This window comes from Peromyscus maniculatus, chromosome 13 (genome assembly GCF_049852395.1).
Source record: "Peromyscus maniculatus bairdii isolate BWxNUB_F1_BW_parent chromosome 13, HU_Pman_BW_mat_3.1, whole genome shotgun sequence".
NCBI lineage: Eukaryota > Metazoa > Chordata > Mammalia > Rodentia > Cricetidae > Peromyscus > Peromyscus maniculatus.
In genome coordinates, this window is record NC_134864.1 from 26831602 (window position 1) to 26850640 (window position 19039).

The following is a 19039-nucleotide window of genomic DNA, read 5'->3' on the forward strand; positions in this document are numbered from 1 at the left end:
TGGAGTGAAACCAGCCCACCGCTGGCATCTCCTAATATCTGGGAAAATGTCCCCTGCATGTCTCAGATGGTGCATCTTCTCTATAAAGCTTAACCGTCAAATCAGAGCAGGAAGTCAGGCATGTCTTTGAGGAAACTGGGGAAGTCCACTGTCTGCCTTTTTGCTGCTGCTCTTGCCTACCTCAACCTTACCCTAGTACCAACTCCTGTGTCTTGTCACCATCCCCTCACTAAGTAGAACAGAGGAACCAGTCTTCCAAATCCACACCCCTGCTTTGATGGAGAAACAGCAAAGCATGAACTCCTGTGCTTAGAAACCTCTTTGGGAAAGCACTGCCCTGCCCCAGACATGCGAGACCCTGAGCAATCATGTGTGCTCCCCTTCAGAGCAAGTGTCGGCCCCCATGGTTTCTTCCTCCATACTATAGGATGACTAGTAAACCTCGAGTTGATTTTTAATGGATCTATTGTTAAAACATTGGGTAAGATGTTTTATGGTGGCGAGAGTCAGGTACGATTTTACAATATTGGTTTTTAATATAATCATGCCTTACAACATTGCTTTTGAGCATAGGTCAGTTAAGCCTCATTGCTTGCTAAAGTGCTGGAGCAATGCCTCCTATTTAACAGGTTCATTTTAAGGGAGTACATTGTTTGACTGATAAAGATGTCATGGCACTGGCTGGCCTCAGACGATGCTCTTTCAACCTAGTCAGCCCTCGTCTTCTCTGAGATTCAAGCTAGATCTGGAACTAAATTAGCTCCCAAACGTTCATCAAGCACCTAGTCCAATCACCTTCCCTTGGTATGGATTAGGCTTCTCTTTCTCAGAGTCTTTCCCCCACGGCTGTGCAGACTTGGGAAGCCTGGAGCAAGGCCTGTGCGCAACTCCCCAGAGACCTTGTCTGAAAGCCTGGGATTTCATTTTTTCCCAGGTTCCTCCAGTAAGGGGCAGAGGGTGCAGCCATTGTTCCTCAGCATGCTATGTCTACATACCTACCTCTTTTCCATTCTGTGGAGGGATGGGTCCATGTTATCTTGGTAGTAGAGAGTTGGGTCGATGGGCTGGAGAATACAGGAGTTCTGTTCCTAAGAGAGTAGTTGGGTGTGTGCCTTCTTGGAGAATTGCACAAGCTTGCTAAGCGTGCTCCTGACCAAGGCAACTGAATGAAAGCCTTCTGTGTTTATGATGAAATCATATGTGAGTGGGCACTGAGCAAACGGGAGTTCCAATTGACAAGCAGTTCCTTACTACTTCTAAGCTAGTCATTTAATGTTCTTTCATTTGGAAAGTAAGGCTGGAATTGGCTCCTCCCCTCTCAATAGCCCCTCAGCTCATGACCCTCACATGGTCAAAAATATATGTTAGGATAACTATGGCAAGGCACAATGATGAAGACATTGAGATGGCCAAAACTTAAGTGGCTTTCTTAGGGCCATGTAGTCAATCCCAGCCCTGAGCTGGCATTTTCCTACTGTGCACACACACACTGGACATAGAGGAAGCTAACCCACGACAGGGAAGAGTGGCTGTGTGCAAAGGTGACTAGAGAGGGTGGCCCAGGCTCAGTCAGAAGCTGTAGTCTGCTTGGTTCTTGGGCACAAAGTCACTTTCTAAGCAGGATGATTCAGGGAGACGGGAATGGTTTTCTTCAGAGAGAGCCAAACCAAGGAGAGGAAGAAGCCCACTGTGTTGGTTAGGAGCCCCCCCCAGAATGGCAGGGGATCTAGACTAGGTTTGGTGGTGAGAAACATCTGACTTCAGTGCTTATTTTAAAATCAGACTCAATGCACAGGGAAGTAGACACGACACAAAAGATGAAGAATAAAGTGAGCCGAATGTGATTCCTTTTATAGTCTCAGGACTAAATGCTTCATTAGGATAATAGCCTGAGATCTGCAAGGCCAGGAAGTGTCCCTGGAACAGTGGAGAATGGTGGTACTTTTGGAGGAAGGACCAGTGTAGGTGCTGTCAGAAGGACCAGTGTAGCAATAGACTGAAGGGGCTTTTCTAAGGGGTCATGAAGAATTCTGGGTGAGAGTCTATGGAGTGATACAGTTATAGATGGTAAGTGAGGTATTGCCATTAGAGGGTGTAGGCAAGGATTTGAGGGGAGTACTTCCTGAGAGCATAATGTCCAGAGTCAGCCTCTGAGGAACCAAGAACTGAGAAGGGGGTCAACTGAGGATCCAGAAGGCTCCAGAGAGGCAGGCCTGCACAGGGGTCAGTAGTCCATAGGACAAAGGCTCCGAGAGGAGACAAGTCATGGGCTTTTTGAGAAATGCCTCAGGCCTTCAAGATATTTCGAGTTATTACCCTAAGGAGTAAAAGGTGTAGTGCTGAGACCGTCAGTCTGGGGACCAGAGAGTCCGATGTGAGATCTGCAAGCTTATGTACGTAAGTGTCTCTTATAATGGAGGAAGGGATGCTTTTGTCTATTTCTCAGGAGAGATGGAGCCAGAGAACAGAAGTGCTGCCAGGACCATGAGGCAGTGGAGAGGTGTAACTAGAGTTTTCCTGCCTTGCCCATAGTCAGGACAAATCTCTGTCACCCGCCAGTCCCACAGCCGCTCAGACCCAACCAAGTAAACACAGAGACTTATATTGCTTACAAACTGTATGGCCGTGGCAGGCTTCTTGCTAACTGTTCTTATAGCTTAAATTAATCCATTTCCATAAATCTGTACCTTGCCACGTGGCTCGTGGCTTACTGGTGTCTTCACATGGTGCTTGTCATGGCGGCGGCTGGCAGTGACTCCCTCCGCCTTCCTATTCTCTCTATTCTCCTCTCTGTTAGTCCTGCCTATACTTCCTGCCCAGCCACTGGCCAATCAGTGTTTTATTTATTGACCAATCAGAGCAATTTGACATACAGAACATCCCACAGCAGAGAGGTGACAGGGAAGGAGGGCTCTGGTCTGTTCAAGTTTAGCCTTTAGTGAACTGAAAGGTCAAAGGTTGGAGGAGACAAAGGAAGTGACTCTCCCGTCTCATTATGATTGGGAATGCTTCAAAAGAAAATGCAAGAAGGCTAAAGTGATACAAAGGCCTGTTATAAAAAGGTGATTCCAGTGCCTGAATTCTCTGTTATGGAGCATGTGCATGCTCTGCCCCTCACTGCAGGAAGACACATTGCAGGAAGACATGGGTCCCCTCACTGCAGGAAGACATGGGTCCTTTAGATCAGTGGGAAAGTCACAGGGAGGCCAAGTGTCTTGTCTCAAGTACCCCTGCCCCTGAGTCTTTCTGGTGCCCTGTGGCCATGCTTTCCACAGGGATGTGTTCTAGAGTTGCCCTTCACATCATCTGCAAAAGCCCAGCCTTGGCAGCTACTAGTAAGATGCACTTGAGAAAAAGAAAAGCCGAGACTTACTTCTGGGTCCCTAATCCCCAGGCACATTTCCCCAACACTGAAATATACCCTCAAGCATGATCTTGGATGGATTTAAAATGTGAGTTTGGTGGTATGTTCTGTGTCTTTGGAAATGAGGCTGTTCTCTCAAGGGATTGGCATGGTGGGTGGGGGCATTCAGTAAGTACCGTTACCAGTAGGTACCATTATCAACAGGGTGTGAGGTTGCTCTGGGCACCACGACATGAATGACATCCGAGGAGGGTTTATTTGAAAAGGCAGTCCAGGTCTGACCTGGATTACGAGAGCTGTTTCCGGGCTTTGTTACCAGTGGACATGTTAGAGGGGAGTCCCCAGGGACACAGTATGCTACAATGAACTCAGGCATCCTGTGTCAAGTGCTATTCAATGAGATCTAGCATGGGGCATCTATAGCAGAAGCTGAAGAGAGAGAAGATTCCCTTTGTCTGCACCCTGGCCTGGGAGGGAGACCTCTGCTCCACATAATGCTACCTGTGAAGAGAAGCCAGCTCAGGCCCTTTGTCACTCTCCACAGAGCTGAGAACCGGCTTTATCTCTGTTGTCACCATAGCGGTCTCTGCCGCAGCAGCAGCACTGTTTGCAAAGTGTGGGGAGGCTGTGAAGCCGATTCAGTGGCTGTGAAAGGAAAGGCAAGAATACGTGGCGATATATTATATGTCATAAATGTGATTGTTTTGTAACACTACATTAGAGGTGAGGGTGTGAGAACACATTATCTACTGTGGAAGCCGTATTTCTCACTCTGGGACAGGCACATAGTCTGCATAAGAGTACAAGATGGTTGGAATAAGGACTAACTTTTTTTTTTTAATATTCTTTTACATCTTCTTAACCAAGCTTCGTACTCAGAGTTGGTGATTGGCCAGTGTCTGTGTGGTGAGTGAATGAATGAATGAGTGAGTGAGTGAGTGAGTGAGTGAGTGAGTGAGTGAGTGAGTGAATGATCGGTTCTGTCCTCATACACTGTAGAGTGAACATTTACCATCCCAGGCACGGCTGAGTTTTGTTTGGCTCACATGCAGGCTCTTATACCTCTTCCATTCTGAAACGGTACTTAAAGTACCACATATAAATTGTCCTGCTCTCAACCAAGTGCTCCCTAAAAGTTCATTAACTATAAAAGATGGCAGTCGCTTTAAAAGCAGGCTTTACATGGGAGGGAGGCAGTGTTTTGAAAAATCCAGGGTACTGCTGGCTAAGCATAGCAGCCTTCTGCAATTGGACCCTTCAAAAAAGGGCAAATAAACTCTGCCAAAAAAAATTCAAGAGAGTCAGAGTGGAAACACAGTCCCCAGTGGATTTCCAGGCAGCACGATCCAGCTCACATCTCCAGGCTCAGCAAGAGAGGAGCACCATCATTCGGGAAGATGGAAGAAACGGCCCACTGCAGAAGAGATGCATGCTGAGTGCCAGAGAGGAAGCCAGGGAAAGTAGGTCATGGGGGGACGTGAGTTGGGTAAAGTCGGAGGCTGGTAGAAGAGCCCAGGCAGAGTCATCCTTCTTAGTCCCCAGACTGCTGTCTCATGCCTACAATTAACTTGCTCGGAGCCCTTCCAAAACAAAGCCGGGGTTTTGGACACAGTACAGAACAGTGTGTGCTCCGAAGAACATGGAAAACAGACACCTGTCAGTTCCTGTGCCCGGGGTGATCCCTAGAACCATGACTAACAGTACAGACTCACAGAGCAACCTCCAGACCAGGGATGTGCCCTAGAATCTGAGCCAAGGGCACAAGTCTACGTAACAACTTCCCACATCATGGGTGTTCTTCAGAGTCAGCCATGGTCTGGGTCCCCACAATGTTTCCCCAGGTACTTGTTACTTTGAAAAGTAGACCCACCTCACAGCTATCATTTGAGGGGTAGGTAGCAAATTACAACTGTTTCTTCCCTCAGAGAGTTCACTCTCACTGAGCAGTGGTCCCCATTTTATCACACATTTGTAGGAGAAAGGGTCTTTGAACAGGAAAATGAAAAGGAAGGCCTTCCATATTATTCTGTGGTATGGAAATATTTCACCACTTACATTTGCAAAATCTGTAGCCAAACAAAGCCTACAGGTTTTGTTAAAATTCAACATACAATTTACTTTTAGGGAAAGGAAGTACTAATAATTCTGAAGAAGGCTTTTGGATATTTTTAAGATCTGGACGAAGACTTTTTCCTCAGGAGATTTCATGGTATTGTTCTTTACCATCCGAGAGAGAGGGAGAGAGGGGGGAAAGAGGAGGAGGAGGAGGAGGAGGAGGAGGAATCTTTCAAAAAAAGCAGAGCACCTGAGACAGGTGGTGAGGCCCAGGAGGCAGAGATGCCCTGCTGTATACAGAGAGCGAAGGTAGGGAGCCCAGGCCCCCAGGAAACTGTGACAGTGGCATTGTCACCCCTCGGTAGCCCGTGGCCCATTCTGCCCATACTTTGGTTTCACCTGTTATTTATCCCCATCAGAACCCTGTTTACCTTTCCCTTTGGTGGTGAGCTCTTGGCCAGCTATGCTGAAAAAGAGGAAGGAGTCCCTGTAATGCTGGCAGAGGGGGACTTGCTTGGTGACATATGCAAATGATCAGCACAACTTGGCACCTTTTTGCAGTGAGCAGCTCTTGGCACAAGGAGTAAGAAGATGTCTTAGCCAACTGTTGCAGCTTGTCACAAGAGGCCCACTGTCCCTGTGACTGACATGCTTTCCACACACAGAGGTCATGACTGAGGTAGAGCAAAACTTAGGTCTTGAACCAAGTCGTGGTCAACCTTTTTTTTTCCCTCCCATGATATTTAGTGATTCTTCCAAGTGATTCTATCCCCAAGGGGCCTTTGACAGCCTATGGAAACACCTTTTAGATGTCACAGCTAGAAGGCAACATTGCTATTCACAGCTAGGGACGAGAGGCCAGGGGTGTGAGCAAATGCCCCACAGTACAGAGAAGCACTCTACAGCAGAACTGCCTATCCCAAGGAATTCATGGAGCTGAGACTGAGAAACCCTCCACTCCCAGACTGTCCAGTCAAGAGGATTTGACTTCTGTACCACATCCTCTCTCAACAGCCAGATCTGCAGATCTTCATGCTTTCTGTTAGCTGTAGGTGACACCCTACCCACTGACAGTGGCCTCAGGAGTCCAGGAAGACACTGAAGGCTCACCTCTCCAGCTCTCCCTGGCCTTGTGGAACCAGCCCTCGCCACACAACAGCATCCTCTCTGAGCTCTGAAAATGAATGTCCAGTGCTTGGACCCAGTCCAACTCCACTCATTTGTAATCTCAATGACTGAGTCCATGTTCCAGTCAGGCTGCAAGCTCTGCAGGAGATGGTGATGTGTGGCCAAGCTGAGAACTGGGACTTCAGGCTCCTGGCTGCCGGCTGCTAGAAGCACAAATCCATCCCCAAGAGACCACACCACCTTGCTTTTCCCCATTCGCCTTCTGCTCATCAGACTCTTTACTGCTGCTCATACCTGTCCTGTTTCTGGGCTGGCTCCTGGGAATCTACACATCTGTCAACCATTTTAATCCCAGGAAATACTGTATGTATCGAAGGAGCCTCTCCTCCAGGATCTTTCCCTGACTTTCCCTGAGCTTCAGTCTTACCATCCAAATGCCTTTGCATCTCTCCTACAGGTCACACATGGGACATGCTTATTATAGTGATGGGCAAGATATGCCTTATGTGACATTCTCCTTTCCTTACTCTCTGTGAACTGAGCCTTAGACTCAACAGTAATTCAGTCCTATTCAGAGGTGTGCCCATCACAAAGCCCTCAGACATAGTCATGGTCAATGCTTTCTAGCCAAAAGAGTAGCTTAGGGAAGGACTCAGATGTGACAATGTCCTGGACTCTGGAGGCCCAACTTCAGCCACCTCTACCACTGCTGACACTTGCCCCAGTTTCCCACCAAGGTGACTTGAACAGTGGCCTTTCATTGCTTTCATCAATTCCCCGTCAATACCCAGCATATGTCCCATGCTTCCTATTCATGTAGGAAAACCACCCATATTAATTGTCTGCAAACTGACAAAGCTCCCTCAGCCGGTGCCCTATGGGAGCATGGGGCTTTCAGTGGACCACTAGCTGCCATGTTGATAAGTCTAGTCTGATCACACTTGCACTGAAGTCTTCCCACAGTGGGATGTCTGTGCGTGGCAGCCTGCTGGATGCTTAGGGACATTTCCTAAAATTCACAACCTCCCTTCCACTTTAGAAGGATATTCACAAATTAGTTTTGCCGAGCTAGAATTGTAGCGCTGGAGTGAGGAAGGCAGACCCTGAGCACATGCCGGAGTGTCCCCCAAAAGAAAATATGCTGAACTTTTTGAATTCCCACAGACTAAATGTGGCCAGGAGAACACGGGTGCATCTTCTGGGTGATGGTCCTCGCTATTCTGAGCCCCAAGAATAGTCATCTCAATTCTTGGCATCCGTTTCTGTCCTGAGGGAAACAGGGTCCACTGATCACTGGAGAGTCTTGGAGGGAGGAAGTGCTCTCAGGGCTTAGAGATGGGGCAGATGTTGGTATAAGGACCAGTGCTCTTCAGCTGTCTCCAGAGCTTCTCATGAAAGGCACAGGCAGGTGCTCACCACCAAGTCGAATCACGAGGTAGCAAGGGAAAATAAGCCAGTTCCCCTGAGCTCCTAACCCCCAAAACCCATGTACTCCAACCCCAGCTTGGGGCCAGCCTATGCCACAGCCATGCTAGATCTGTCAAAACATCATCAACATCCACTTATCCAGCCCACACTTCTTCATCTTATCTGAACAGGCAGCATCTGTTGGGGACATTTGGAGGCTATCTGCACTGTAAGTCAGGTCTTCAAGCTATCTCACTACAAGGAAATGTGTGTGTGTATGTGTGTGTGTGTGTGTGTGTGTGTGTGTGTGTGTGTATGTGTATGTGTGTGTGTGTGTGTGTGTGGTGTGTGGTATGCATGTATTGTGGTGTGTGTTCATGTGCATGTGTGTGGTGTGTATGTGGTGTATGTGTGTATGTGTATGTGGTGTGCATATGTGTGTGTGGTGTGTGTATGTATGTGTGGGTTGTGTGTGTGGTGTGTATGTGTGGTGTGTGTGTATGTGGTGTGCATATGTGTGTGTGGTGTGTGTATGTATGTGGTGTGTGTGTGTGTGTGTGTGTGTGTGTGTGTGTGTGTGTATGTGTGTGTGTGTGTGTGTTATATGTGTGTAGAAGGAGATGAGTCATCGGGCAAGAGGGGAAAGTTGAAGAGAGTGATTTCCAGAACTCAGGACTTGGGAATAGGCAGCCTGAGTTCCAAAATCTCTGCTGATAACTGGCTGAGTAGGACTATAAAGTTGTTAAGCCTCTCTGGGCTTTTAACATCATTTATGTGGGAATCTAGTTCAGCATGATGTATGGAGTTTCCATGGTTGCCAGGTACCTGAGAGGTGTGCTAGAGCCTCCCCCAGTGATGCTTAAAGGGGGGACTTGTTATTTCAGTGTACCTGCAAGCAAGATGTTCCTAACATCCTGATGGCCCTATGATAACCACTCTCCACAGCCACCAGCCCCACATGATTAGGAGGACCACATATTGGCAGTCTTCCCAGTGCCAGAGCCCCATACAGATTTGGTCATCACTGTCCCCTTATCAACATACTCTGCATAGGCCAGCCTGGTGATAAGTGGACAGAAAAGACACATGGTGCAGAACACAGCTAATGAGCTAGAAAAAAAAGGTTATATGATTTGATAGTTACTGTTTAAATTCCAAGTGTTTGAGACTTGGAGCATGTTTCATTCACACAGCAAGTTACTTCAAGCCTCAAATTATTTCAGGTGCATGTTTTAAAATTTAGCTTTTCATCCTGTGTTGTAGGTGGCTGAGTTTGTACAGTCTCTTCTGGGCTGTGAAGAACATGCCAAGTGCTTCAAGAAAGAGGTAATAAATGGAAAAATTAGATATATTTTTGAACTTCAAGCTAGGCCCAGGAGTGCTTTGCTTCCATCTATTTAAGTGTAAATAAGAGCAGTTGGATGGAGGAGGCGAGAGAAAGGGACCACGGAAAAGCCCAGCAGTGGAGCTTACCCTTACTGTCATAGGATGCTGGGTGCTCCACTCAGACCATTGGGTGGGAGAGTAAGTGCATTAGATAATTAGTGTCTATGGGAGCTGTGAAGGCTTCACGTTGGTGGCTTTAGGGAGCCTTGGGGGAAGGGATGAATTCTCTGCTCTACAGTGAGAGTGAGACTAGCCCATCCCCCTGCCTGCACCTGCTTCAGAATGGATGTAAGAAGCATCCTCATGTGGCATTGCTGCTTCCTGCTTCCTCATGGTTGGTCGTGTCCTCAATTGCTTAGCATTTTTCAAAAGCCAGAATCCATAGTCCCAGGGGCTGCAGAAAATACCGGGGTCTACTGTAGATGATAAAATAATGATGACGATTATCTATCACGTGACCGCTGCAAGCCTGCACTGCGCTGAGCTTCTCACAGGGGTCCTTTGTCCTCTGAACACTGTAGAGGTGGTTTACCTTAGAGGCCATCCTCAGGAAGGCCAGGCACAGTGGGAAGGGGCAGTGTCGTATACTCCCCTCTCAGAAGATTCTACAGCTTCAATTAGTGCTCCAGGAAACTTAGATCCTAGGGAATGTTTACAGCATGGTGTCCCTGCCTGCCCTTTGAGTTCAGAGCATGCACGATTCAAGGGACATCTTCTTGATGTCCTGGGTTCTGAGACCCTCAGAGTCCTGCAGCTTTTGATACCATCCAACAAAGCTCAGTGTTTTTGTGGTTCCACCGGAATGCAACACAGCCTGGGCGGACCTTACCCAGGCTTGCACACAGCCAGCTCTCTTCCCTTAGCAATCCACAAGAACTAGTTTGTCTCTGAGTCTTTCTGTACGATAAATATAAAACCCTTTCTGGGAGTTTTCAAGCTTGATACTTGCTGACCCCCATGGGAAAAATCACTGAACTCTCCTTGCTCCTCTCTATCTAAAACACACAGACTTACGGGATGGGACCTCTAAAGTACACCAACCAATTGGGCCTTAATAAGCAATCTAGAGAGGACCCTCTCCTCTGGGTCCACGAGGCACTGCCTGGGACCCCAGCTTTGCCTCTGAGAAGCTGTGTGACACTGGGAACATCTTTACACTGGACATTCCAGGTTTCCTCATCTACCTCACAGGATCATCAGCAGAGTGAAACACATACAGTAGATTATAGCAGATTCCTGCATCTCCATACACGCTCACTGTCATCTTCACCATCACTGCCTCATTTTTATGACAACTGACCGCCTGGCCAGTGCTTTTTGCCTGAAAATGCAGGTGCTGAACCCAGGTCAAGGTGGGGAAAGAGGTGTAATGACTCTTCCCTGCCTCAGAGAACAGGGAATTGATCCCCAGAAAAGCATCTTATGCTCTTAAATGGCTGTGACTTCATCAGATAATACTTCATAGAGGTAATTTTTATGAACTTTTATAAGTGTTAAGAAGCCTACCCAAGAACCCCAAGTACGTCAACCTTCCATCAAAGGGATCACCACCGTCGAGGAGGCATTGACTATAAGAGGTTCGCGCTGTTGGATTTGGGTGGGTTTGCGTGCATGGCTCTGGTTCACAGAGGGATTGCCATAGAAAACCCTTTCATCCCAGTCTCTGGTTCTGCAGCCAAGAGTCAGCTGACCTAGGTAACTACATAAGTGTGTATATCATATAGGGACAGGTGCCCCCAAGCAATCCACAGAGACAAGCTCTGAGGTCCCTAGGACTCCAAGAAGCTGAGAACCAACACAGTCTACATGGTGACTATTCATCATCATATGACTCAGGAAAGCTGTCCCACATCATGTAGCCGCATGCTTTCCTAACTTAAAAAACATTTAACTGTCAAATGAGGATCGAGCATACTCAAAGCACACAACATGGTGTTTTATACATCTATGCAAGTACCATATGCACATAATTACCACAATGAATATCATCAATACATCCATTACTCCCAAATTTGGACTTGAGCCAAGAATCATTCTCATATTGTTTCTAAATGTGCTTAAAATTAATAAATGAGATAATGTTACATGTTTTTTTCTGTTTAGTGGGTTTTGTTACAGAAAGGAAATGAAGTTATTGGAAAGCTAAAGGGATAATATTAAGATAAATCACTATTCTGATAGCCAAAGATAACTTCTTTTGCTATTGGGGGGTCAAGGTTTCTAATATTTTAGTATCACTTTGTATGTACGGTGTGCATGTGTGTCAGTGTGGACACATGCTGCAGCATGTATGTAGAGGTCAGAGGACAATGCCAGGTGTCTTTTCTGTTGCTCCACTGTGGGTTCTAGAGGTTAAACTCAGGTCATCAGACTCAGCCACAACTACTTCTTCCCCCTGAGTCCTACAGTGGCCCAAGGTTTCTGATATTTCAAATGTGTGTTCATACAGACTTATTTTTCAAAACTAGAAGATCTTTGTTGTCATAATATATATGACTGCTTAACGATTTGTGAGATTGCACAGAGCACAGACTGTTTCATTGAAACACGTGTTAAGGGATTGTGTTGTGTAGCATCCCACATGCAGCTAAAGTACAATTTTTTCCTTCTGTTGCTACAGCATGAGGTTGTTTCCAGTGTTCCACACCCTCAGTGACACCAGACAGAGCCTGCACATGTGGCCTTACTCTCTGGAGATTTACTTGGTGGTACTTTTAAAGCTCTTGGTACATTCAGGCCAAAAAAAAAATGTTGAAACATAACAATGGAAGTCTGTGCTGGCACAAATTAATATATTGAGTCTATATTTAACAAACTGAGAACCTTCTAATTTAATTTGACTCCTTTATTCTGTGAGCACAATGTTGTTGATCTGCCTTGAGTCAAATGGGGGGGGGGGGTGACTCCATCAAGGCCATATGGATTTAGTGTCACACACTGTACCCAGGAAATGCTCCTGGTGGATAAACAAGCTCCAGTGTGGAGTAATTATATTTGTGATTGTTTGTTTATTCACAGCAGATAGATGGCAAAGCCTTCCTGCTTCTGACCCAGGCAGACATCGTTAAAGTGATGAAGATCAAGCTGGGCCCAGCACTGAAGATTTATAATTCTATCCTGATGTTCAGGAACTCCCAGGATGTCACTGAAGATGATGTTGCCTCGGGCCCAGAAGCCAGGAGATAAACATGCTCCTGAACATCCCCCGATACTGGGACTTGTGCCTTCAGAAACAAGGTTGGCCGCCAATGTCCCCATGGTCATACCCTTTAAAGTGTCTGGTTTAGGTGTATGGCAGACTTTGGCAAATGGTGAAATGCCAATGACTCAGACACTTAGGTCCAAGTGTTGGTTTGGGTGCCATCCTTACTGCAACAAACAGACTGAAGAAACTGTCCACATGTCTGTCCTCTACCCTCTCTCTCTCTCTCTCTCTCTCTCTCTCTATATATATATATATATATATATATATATATATATATATATATATATATATATGAGAACCACTCTCCATTCTGCAAGCATTAAGTGTCTCAAGTGGTAAAATGCCAGATAATCAATTCATTAATCTATCATTAATGTGTCCAACACAAACACATCCAAGCACAGCTCACATCTATCATCTGGGTGTGGCGAGTCTAAGAGATGGGAGCCTGGTGCTTCCAAGAAGACTCCTGAGGTTTCTGTGCCCTTAACTCAGGAAAGTATGAATCTTTTATAAAGTGCTAATATGCACATTGTTTTCATGATGCTCACTTTTATTCCTTTTACTATTCTTTGGTTATGTTTCCAAGGTGCCCCAGAGCCTACTCCGAGGAGTGTGCCTAGAAGTAGCAGCAGAGTAGTTGGGCATTTCAGGGACCAGATGAGGTCCTCCAGAGAACCGGCCATCAGGGCTGTCTCCGGAGTTTTCTCTAACAACAGCCTTGGCCAATAACCCACTTGAATGAACTCCTTTCTGTCTGCATTCTGATGAAACAAACTTCAGAATGAACTCCTCCCTCATCTGTTGATGCTGGAGCGAGTGTGTCAGGTTCTGGTTTCACCTCCAGAGGCAGGGCAGCAAGGCAGAGGACCTCCAGAGAGCAGCTCAGGATCTGTTGTTTGGCTGAATTCTTCTGACCCGTTCTCAGACTTCCATCATGTTTTAGAAGTGAGTGTGTCTGAGACTCGAGTTGTGAACAGACCACCTCATAATAATGAAAAAGGAGAACCCCAAGTCTACAACTGTTTCTGCTCTTTCACATAGTAGCATTCACAACTGCCTTCCGGGAAGCAAAGACTCCTTCTTTAGGGATGGGAACTAAAGGGGAAGCCGTGAGAAAGAGGCAGATCTGACAACATCTTTCTGCTACATTAATAACATTCTCAATTTAACAAAGTTGATTCTGCCCAGCGAATTTCTCTAACTTTAGGTCACTGAAGAAGAAAAAAACTTGAAAGCATATATATTGCATTCTTTAAATGCTTACCTAAATGTAAATTTAATATACTATCAGGTGATGTAAACTTGTTTCTGTAATGTTTTGTTTTTCTCTTTTTTTTTTTTTTTTGGAGACTTCCACATGCAATAAAAATTCCTGCATCTACTGTTAAAGTTTTAATATATTTTAAATGTTAATAAACACGTAAAAAGCAGCCTCTCTTTGTCTTACTGGATGTGTGATCATAGCCTGTGCCTGCCTTACAGTCTGGGGTCTGTTTCTTTTCCTCAGCTGTGGAAGAACAGAGGTAACTGCCTGCAATGGCCAGCAGAGAAACTTGCTGGTTTTGACTGCTGTGTTCTCTTAGGGAAACAGTTAAGATATTAATAGTGTGAGAGACTAAGTTGGAAAGCTTTTTAATTAATATGGGCTTTATAATTGCTCATTTTATAGAAGACCTGAGACTTGTAGCTCAGATACTTGCTACAGGATAATTCATCAGTAATGCCCAGAATAGAAGAAATGACACCAAGCAGAACTGAGGTTGAACTATCTTTCCTGGAAGACAGTGAGATCAGGTATATAGATAGATAGATCTAGATCTATCTATATCCCCAATCTCAGCATTTCCACAAAGGAAACTCATCTTCCTCCACCTGAGAAAATGCCACCATTGAAGTAGCTAACCAAGCCATGAAGTCAGTCACTTGAGTATCCCTATTCCTGTGGTGTAAATTCTACCACCACAGCATCACTGGGGTAGGAGAGGTACACAGCCAATTCTCACATGCTACTCTCTGCAGGTCCAGTATTCTACAGGTACTCTATGATCCAGCCTGGCTCATCCCTTCTGTCCTCTCTCTCTTTGATGTTTCATGCTAGATTTAGACTGGACTTCTTTCTTCTAAGTTCACCATGCTCTTATTGGTGGTTACCTCCACCATGGTACATCCTGCTTCATAGTAAGCTCAGTATCTCAGTAGTCTCTCTTGAATCTTCACTGTAGGTGACCCCATGGCAAGTAGTAGCTCCTTTTCTATTATATGATACCCTTCAGTGGTATTGCTACATTTTTAACTCTTCTGGTCTCTCTAGAAGATGTGTAGATAGCCTAAGACAGTCATGTTTATTACTGACTCCCTGTGCTGAATGCAATGTCTGGCTCCTAATGGACATACAGCTACATGCTGTGTCAACAAATGAAGCAAGACAATGAAACTTGAATTCCAGCTTTCCATCACCTACATGAGGGTAACACTCCATAAAGTGGAAAATGGTGCCTACATGGGGAATTTTTTTAAATTTTGATTTGGAGAATATATGTATGTATGTAAATGCAAACAACACATAAGATGTTGGTATATAAAGCAGAATGGGTGTCTGCAAAGTGCCAGCTATTTCTTTACATTGGCAGTGGAATAAACTTACTACAGAAAACTCTAAGTTCCTTCCATTCAAGGCAATTTTTTCCTCCATCCACACATGCCTGCCTGTACTTTCCAGAATGACCTGAAATACTAAAAACAGAACTATTTTATCCTACCAAGAGGATTCCCAACATGGTGTCAGGCGTGACACAGTATTCAGAAAACCACAAGTGCAGGGGCTACTCCCTACAGCCTCTCCTCCAAATTCTCACCTAGTATCTGCCTTTGAGTCAGGACGAAAACAGCAAAATTGTCAACAGGACTCCAAGAAATACAAGCATCTATGTTATTAGAAAGGGTTCCCCCACAGGACCATTTGTACAACACAGCACAAGGCCACATCATGATGCTAGCAATTAGATCATTAGCAATAATCCTAAGGGAGCTCAGGACTTCTCACACAGTACTCTCGGAGTGGCTGTAACTTCAGATAACTTTTAGAAAAATAAATTTCTCACTTACAATAACACTAGAACATTCAGAGAGAAACCTATCCTTAACCATTTCGACACACCTCCCCTCTGGGATTAGACACCTGACTTTGTAGACTCCCCTAGAAGGGCAGCCCCAGAGGTGGACCCCATGATAGCATGGGCTTCTGGGTAATGCTAGCTCTCTCTTGCCAAATGATGACTGTCAAACATTCTGGGATTTCTAAGACAACTCAGCTTTGTCTAGAGTTCCCCCAGGCCCTGTGAATCAGAGGTAGGGTCACTAAAGTACAGTAAGGTCACCTGAACTGTGGAGCAAGACCTGGGTTTGGATGGGGTCTGGCACCTTCAAACATTTGCTTGATCTCAAACTGTATCTTCACCTTCTAGCCAAAAACCGATTTTTTTAACATTCATTCATTGGACATTTTTGTTCCATATCATCTTAGGGAGTTCTTCATTTGTGGATGCAACTCATAGAGGGAACTGACAAATATCATTTTGCATGTGAAATGTTCCTGCGAATATATTCTTAGTATTTGAGGATATGTTCTTCATGAATATACTCTCTTATAAATATATTCCTCTTAAAAATGCTTTTCTTATAAATATATGCATGAAGAACATGTTTGCTAATAGATTCTTGAATATTCAGATCCTTATAAATATATTCTTCCTATGAATACATTTATTAATGAATAATATATTAAGAAGAAATCGTTTTTCAAAAATCTATTCTTGATATGTGCCCCAGGTTCCATTTCTCTTATTCCTTCAGTTTCCAGTTGGAGTAGAAAATTGGGATCTCTTTGCCCTTAAAATGATGTGGCAAAGACCAAATAAGCATTGTTCAACTCAAACATAAGATTTAAACAAATAAATTTGGTGACTGAATTATTTGGTGATCAGCAGTTACATTTCTCAATAAAATCATCTGCCTCCAGTGATTTGCACCACATATTCTTTTCTGGAAGATGGGGTATTTTGAATCCAGTGACCAATCAGATATGATCCTGCTGTCAGATCTGATTGTCCCAGAAGGATGCCTATGGAACCCAGGGGACATCCAGATGGCAGTGAAGACCTGACTCATACAGGAAAGGATGATAGCAGAGCAGAAAGCTGTGTGTATTGACACCAGGCATTCTTCTCCTGGGGACCAAGATGGATTGAGGGGCAGTACTGCTGTGTCTCTGCCATAAAGAAAAGGACAGGAGAAGGATTGTGGGATGAGATAGTCTAAGAACAGCCACAAAAATGGGAATGGAAAGAGGAATGAAAAAATGTGAGAAATGACAGTTTAAAACATCGAGTTCACTTACTTCTATTTCATGAGATCAAACTAGTTGTTTGGTGCTATTTCAATGTAGAGGACCACCCATTATTTTCCTCTTTCCTTCACCTTGAAATTAGATTCTGTTCCCTTTGATGTTGAAAGCTAGGCATCAAAGCAAATTGATTCATGAAGAACAGAGTACTAAGAAATCCCAGGTTAAACCCAGAAATTTGGGGGCAGATTGAACTGCAATCTTTGCACTTCAGCTAAGAGCACACGTGTGGAACTCACATAGGACTGTCTGCAATATAGGAACCTCTTTACATTGTGAAATTCTGGGATCTATAAGATATTTCCATAGAGAAAAGTCATCAAGAGTTAGTTGACTAATATTAGCTCAATGTCATATGTTTAAAGTCTCCGGGGAAAGGATGCATTTAACAGGCCCTTATCTATCTCAGCCAAAAGAACACAGGCTGGATAATTTAGAAACCACAGACCTTTTTTTCCCAGTTTCTGAAAGTGAGACATCTGAGAGTAAAACATTGAAGAACATGGCCCATACTGGCAAAAGGTGAGGGCTGTCCCACAGCTGAAGACAGAGGACAAAAAGCAAAAGGCTATAGGAGCCACATTCACCTTTACAGCAGTTCTACACCCAGGCTGATGGCATTTGGCCACTGCTCCCTAGGCCCCACATGCAGTGCTGCCCCATGGGTGATTGGGGGCCCGACACATGATCTGTGAGAGATGTCTTCCAACTGTGGGTTAGAGAGGATGAAGGAGTCCATTTGTCAGCTGGCTGCCCAAGTGGGCATATGGCAAGTGGGTGTCAGAGAAGTATGGCATGGGGAATCCATGGGAAATATTGCCTCTGTGAACAATGGCAGCATGTGGGGTAGGATCTTCTCTACAGCTCTTTTCAAAGAAAAGAAAAGAAAGAGAAAGAAAGAAAGGGAGGGAGGGAGGGAGGGAGGGAGGGAGGGAGGAAGGAAGGAAGGAAGGAAGGAAGGAAGGAAGGAAGGAAGGAAGGAAGGAAGGAAGGAAGGAAGGAAATAGAGAAGTGATTCCTCCAAGAAGCAATTGACATTTCAATTGTTCTGGTGTTGCCAACAGAAATGATGATCAGGCAGAAAGCCACTTCAAAGAGTCTTACTAAAGAGAATTCAGAAAGGTTAGTGGGTGTTGATGATTGAATTTCAAAATTTTTCTGTTTTCAGTCATCCTCCAGCACAGCCAACCTTTTTTCTCTTTCCAGTTGTTGTTTTTACTTTAAGAATATACTTGTCTTTCACCAGCCTTTGTTTCCATCCGTTTCAATCTGAGGCTGTCCAGGAAGGAGATTTCCCCACCCTCCTTCCAAACCGGGACACCAAGCCTAGCAGTAAAGGGAAAATATCACAGATGCCCATCACAAACACACGTTGATTTTATTGTGACGTTGCTTCCAGACAAACCAGCAAATTCACTAGAGCAGTCTGTCTCTGTGTGTGAAAGTTTCGCAATGTATTCACTCAGCAAATGCTTATTGGGAACTCGTGCTATGCCAAGCACAGTCTTCACAGAGGAGACAAGTATGAGCAAACTAAGTAAAAATCCTTCACAAGCAATGCTTACTGGCCCCAGTAAGGGGTGTGTGTGTGTGTGTGTGTGTGTGTGTGTGTGTGTGTGTGTGTGTGTGTGTGTGTGTGTGCTGTGTGTGTATGTGTGTGTGCCATGAGTGTCAGTGTGTGTATATGTGTGTTTGTGTAAGTGTGTGTGTGTAATAAAAATTGAGGAAGCCATGAATCTGAGAAGGGAGGCATTAGAAAAGATTGACTTGGGAGAGAGAGGACTGGAAATTGTATAAATATAGTACTCATATATAAAATTCCCCAAAATAAAATATTTAAATTAAAACAAATTATTTTCATGAAATCAGTTCAAGTTGGTTGAGCTTGAACTAAAAGATGAAGATGAAATAGCAAAGACAAAGAGAAACTTCTTGAATCCTATTCATAGATATATGATCTTCTGGTACACATATCTCTTAAGAAATGTGACCAGGCAATGTCATTCACTAGATCCCCAAAAGGTAGTATTTGAATCGAAGGACACTTGTTACCACATATCCAGATGTGGGCATGATCTCTTCTGCATCT

At 44.8% G+C, this 19039-nt stretch overlaps 1 protein-coding gene across 3 annotated transcripts in view; it reads left to right on the forward strand.

Annotated features, from left to right (window-relative positions):
* Positions 1-12780, forward strand: part of L3mbtl4 (L3MBTL histone methyl-lysine binding protein 4) — a 410639-nt gene extending 397859 nt beyond the window's left edge. For all 3 annotated transcript variants that reach the window (XM_076549829.1, XM_016008230.3, XM_076549830.1), the window contains 2 exons: positions 9218-9280; positions 12359-12780. In XM_076549829.1, coding sequence (XP_076405944.1) covers positions 9218-9280; positions 12359-12526 — 231 coding nt within the window. In that variant the 3' untranslated portion in view covers positions 12527-12780. The remainder of the gene's footprint in view (positions 1-9217; positions 9281-12358) is intronic.
* The last annotated feature ends 6259 nt before the right edge of the window (positions 12781-19039 follow it).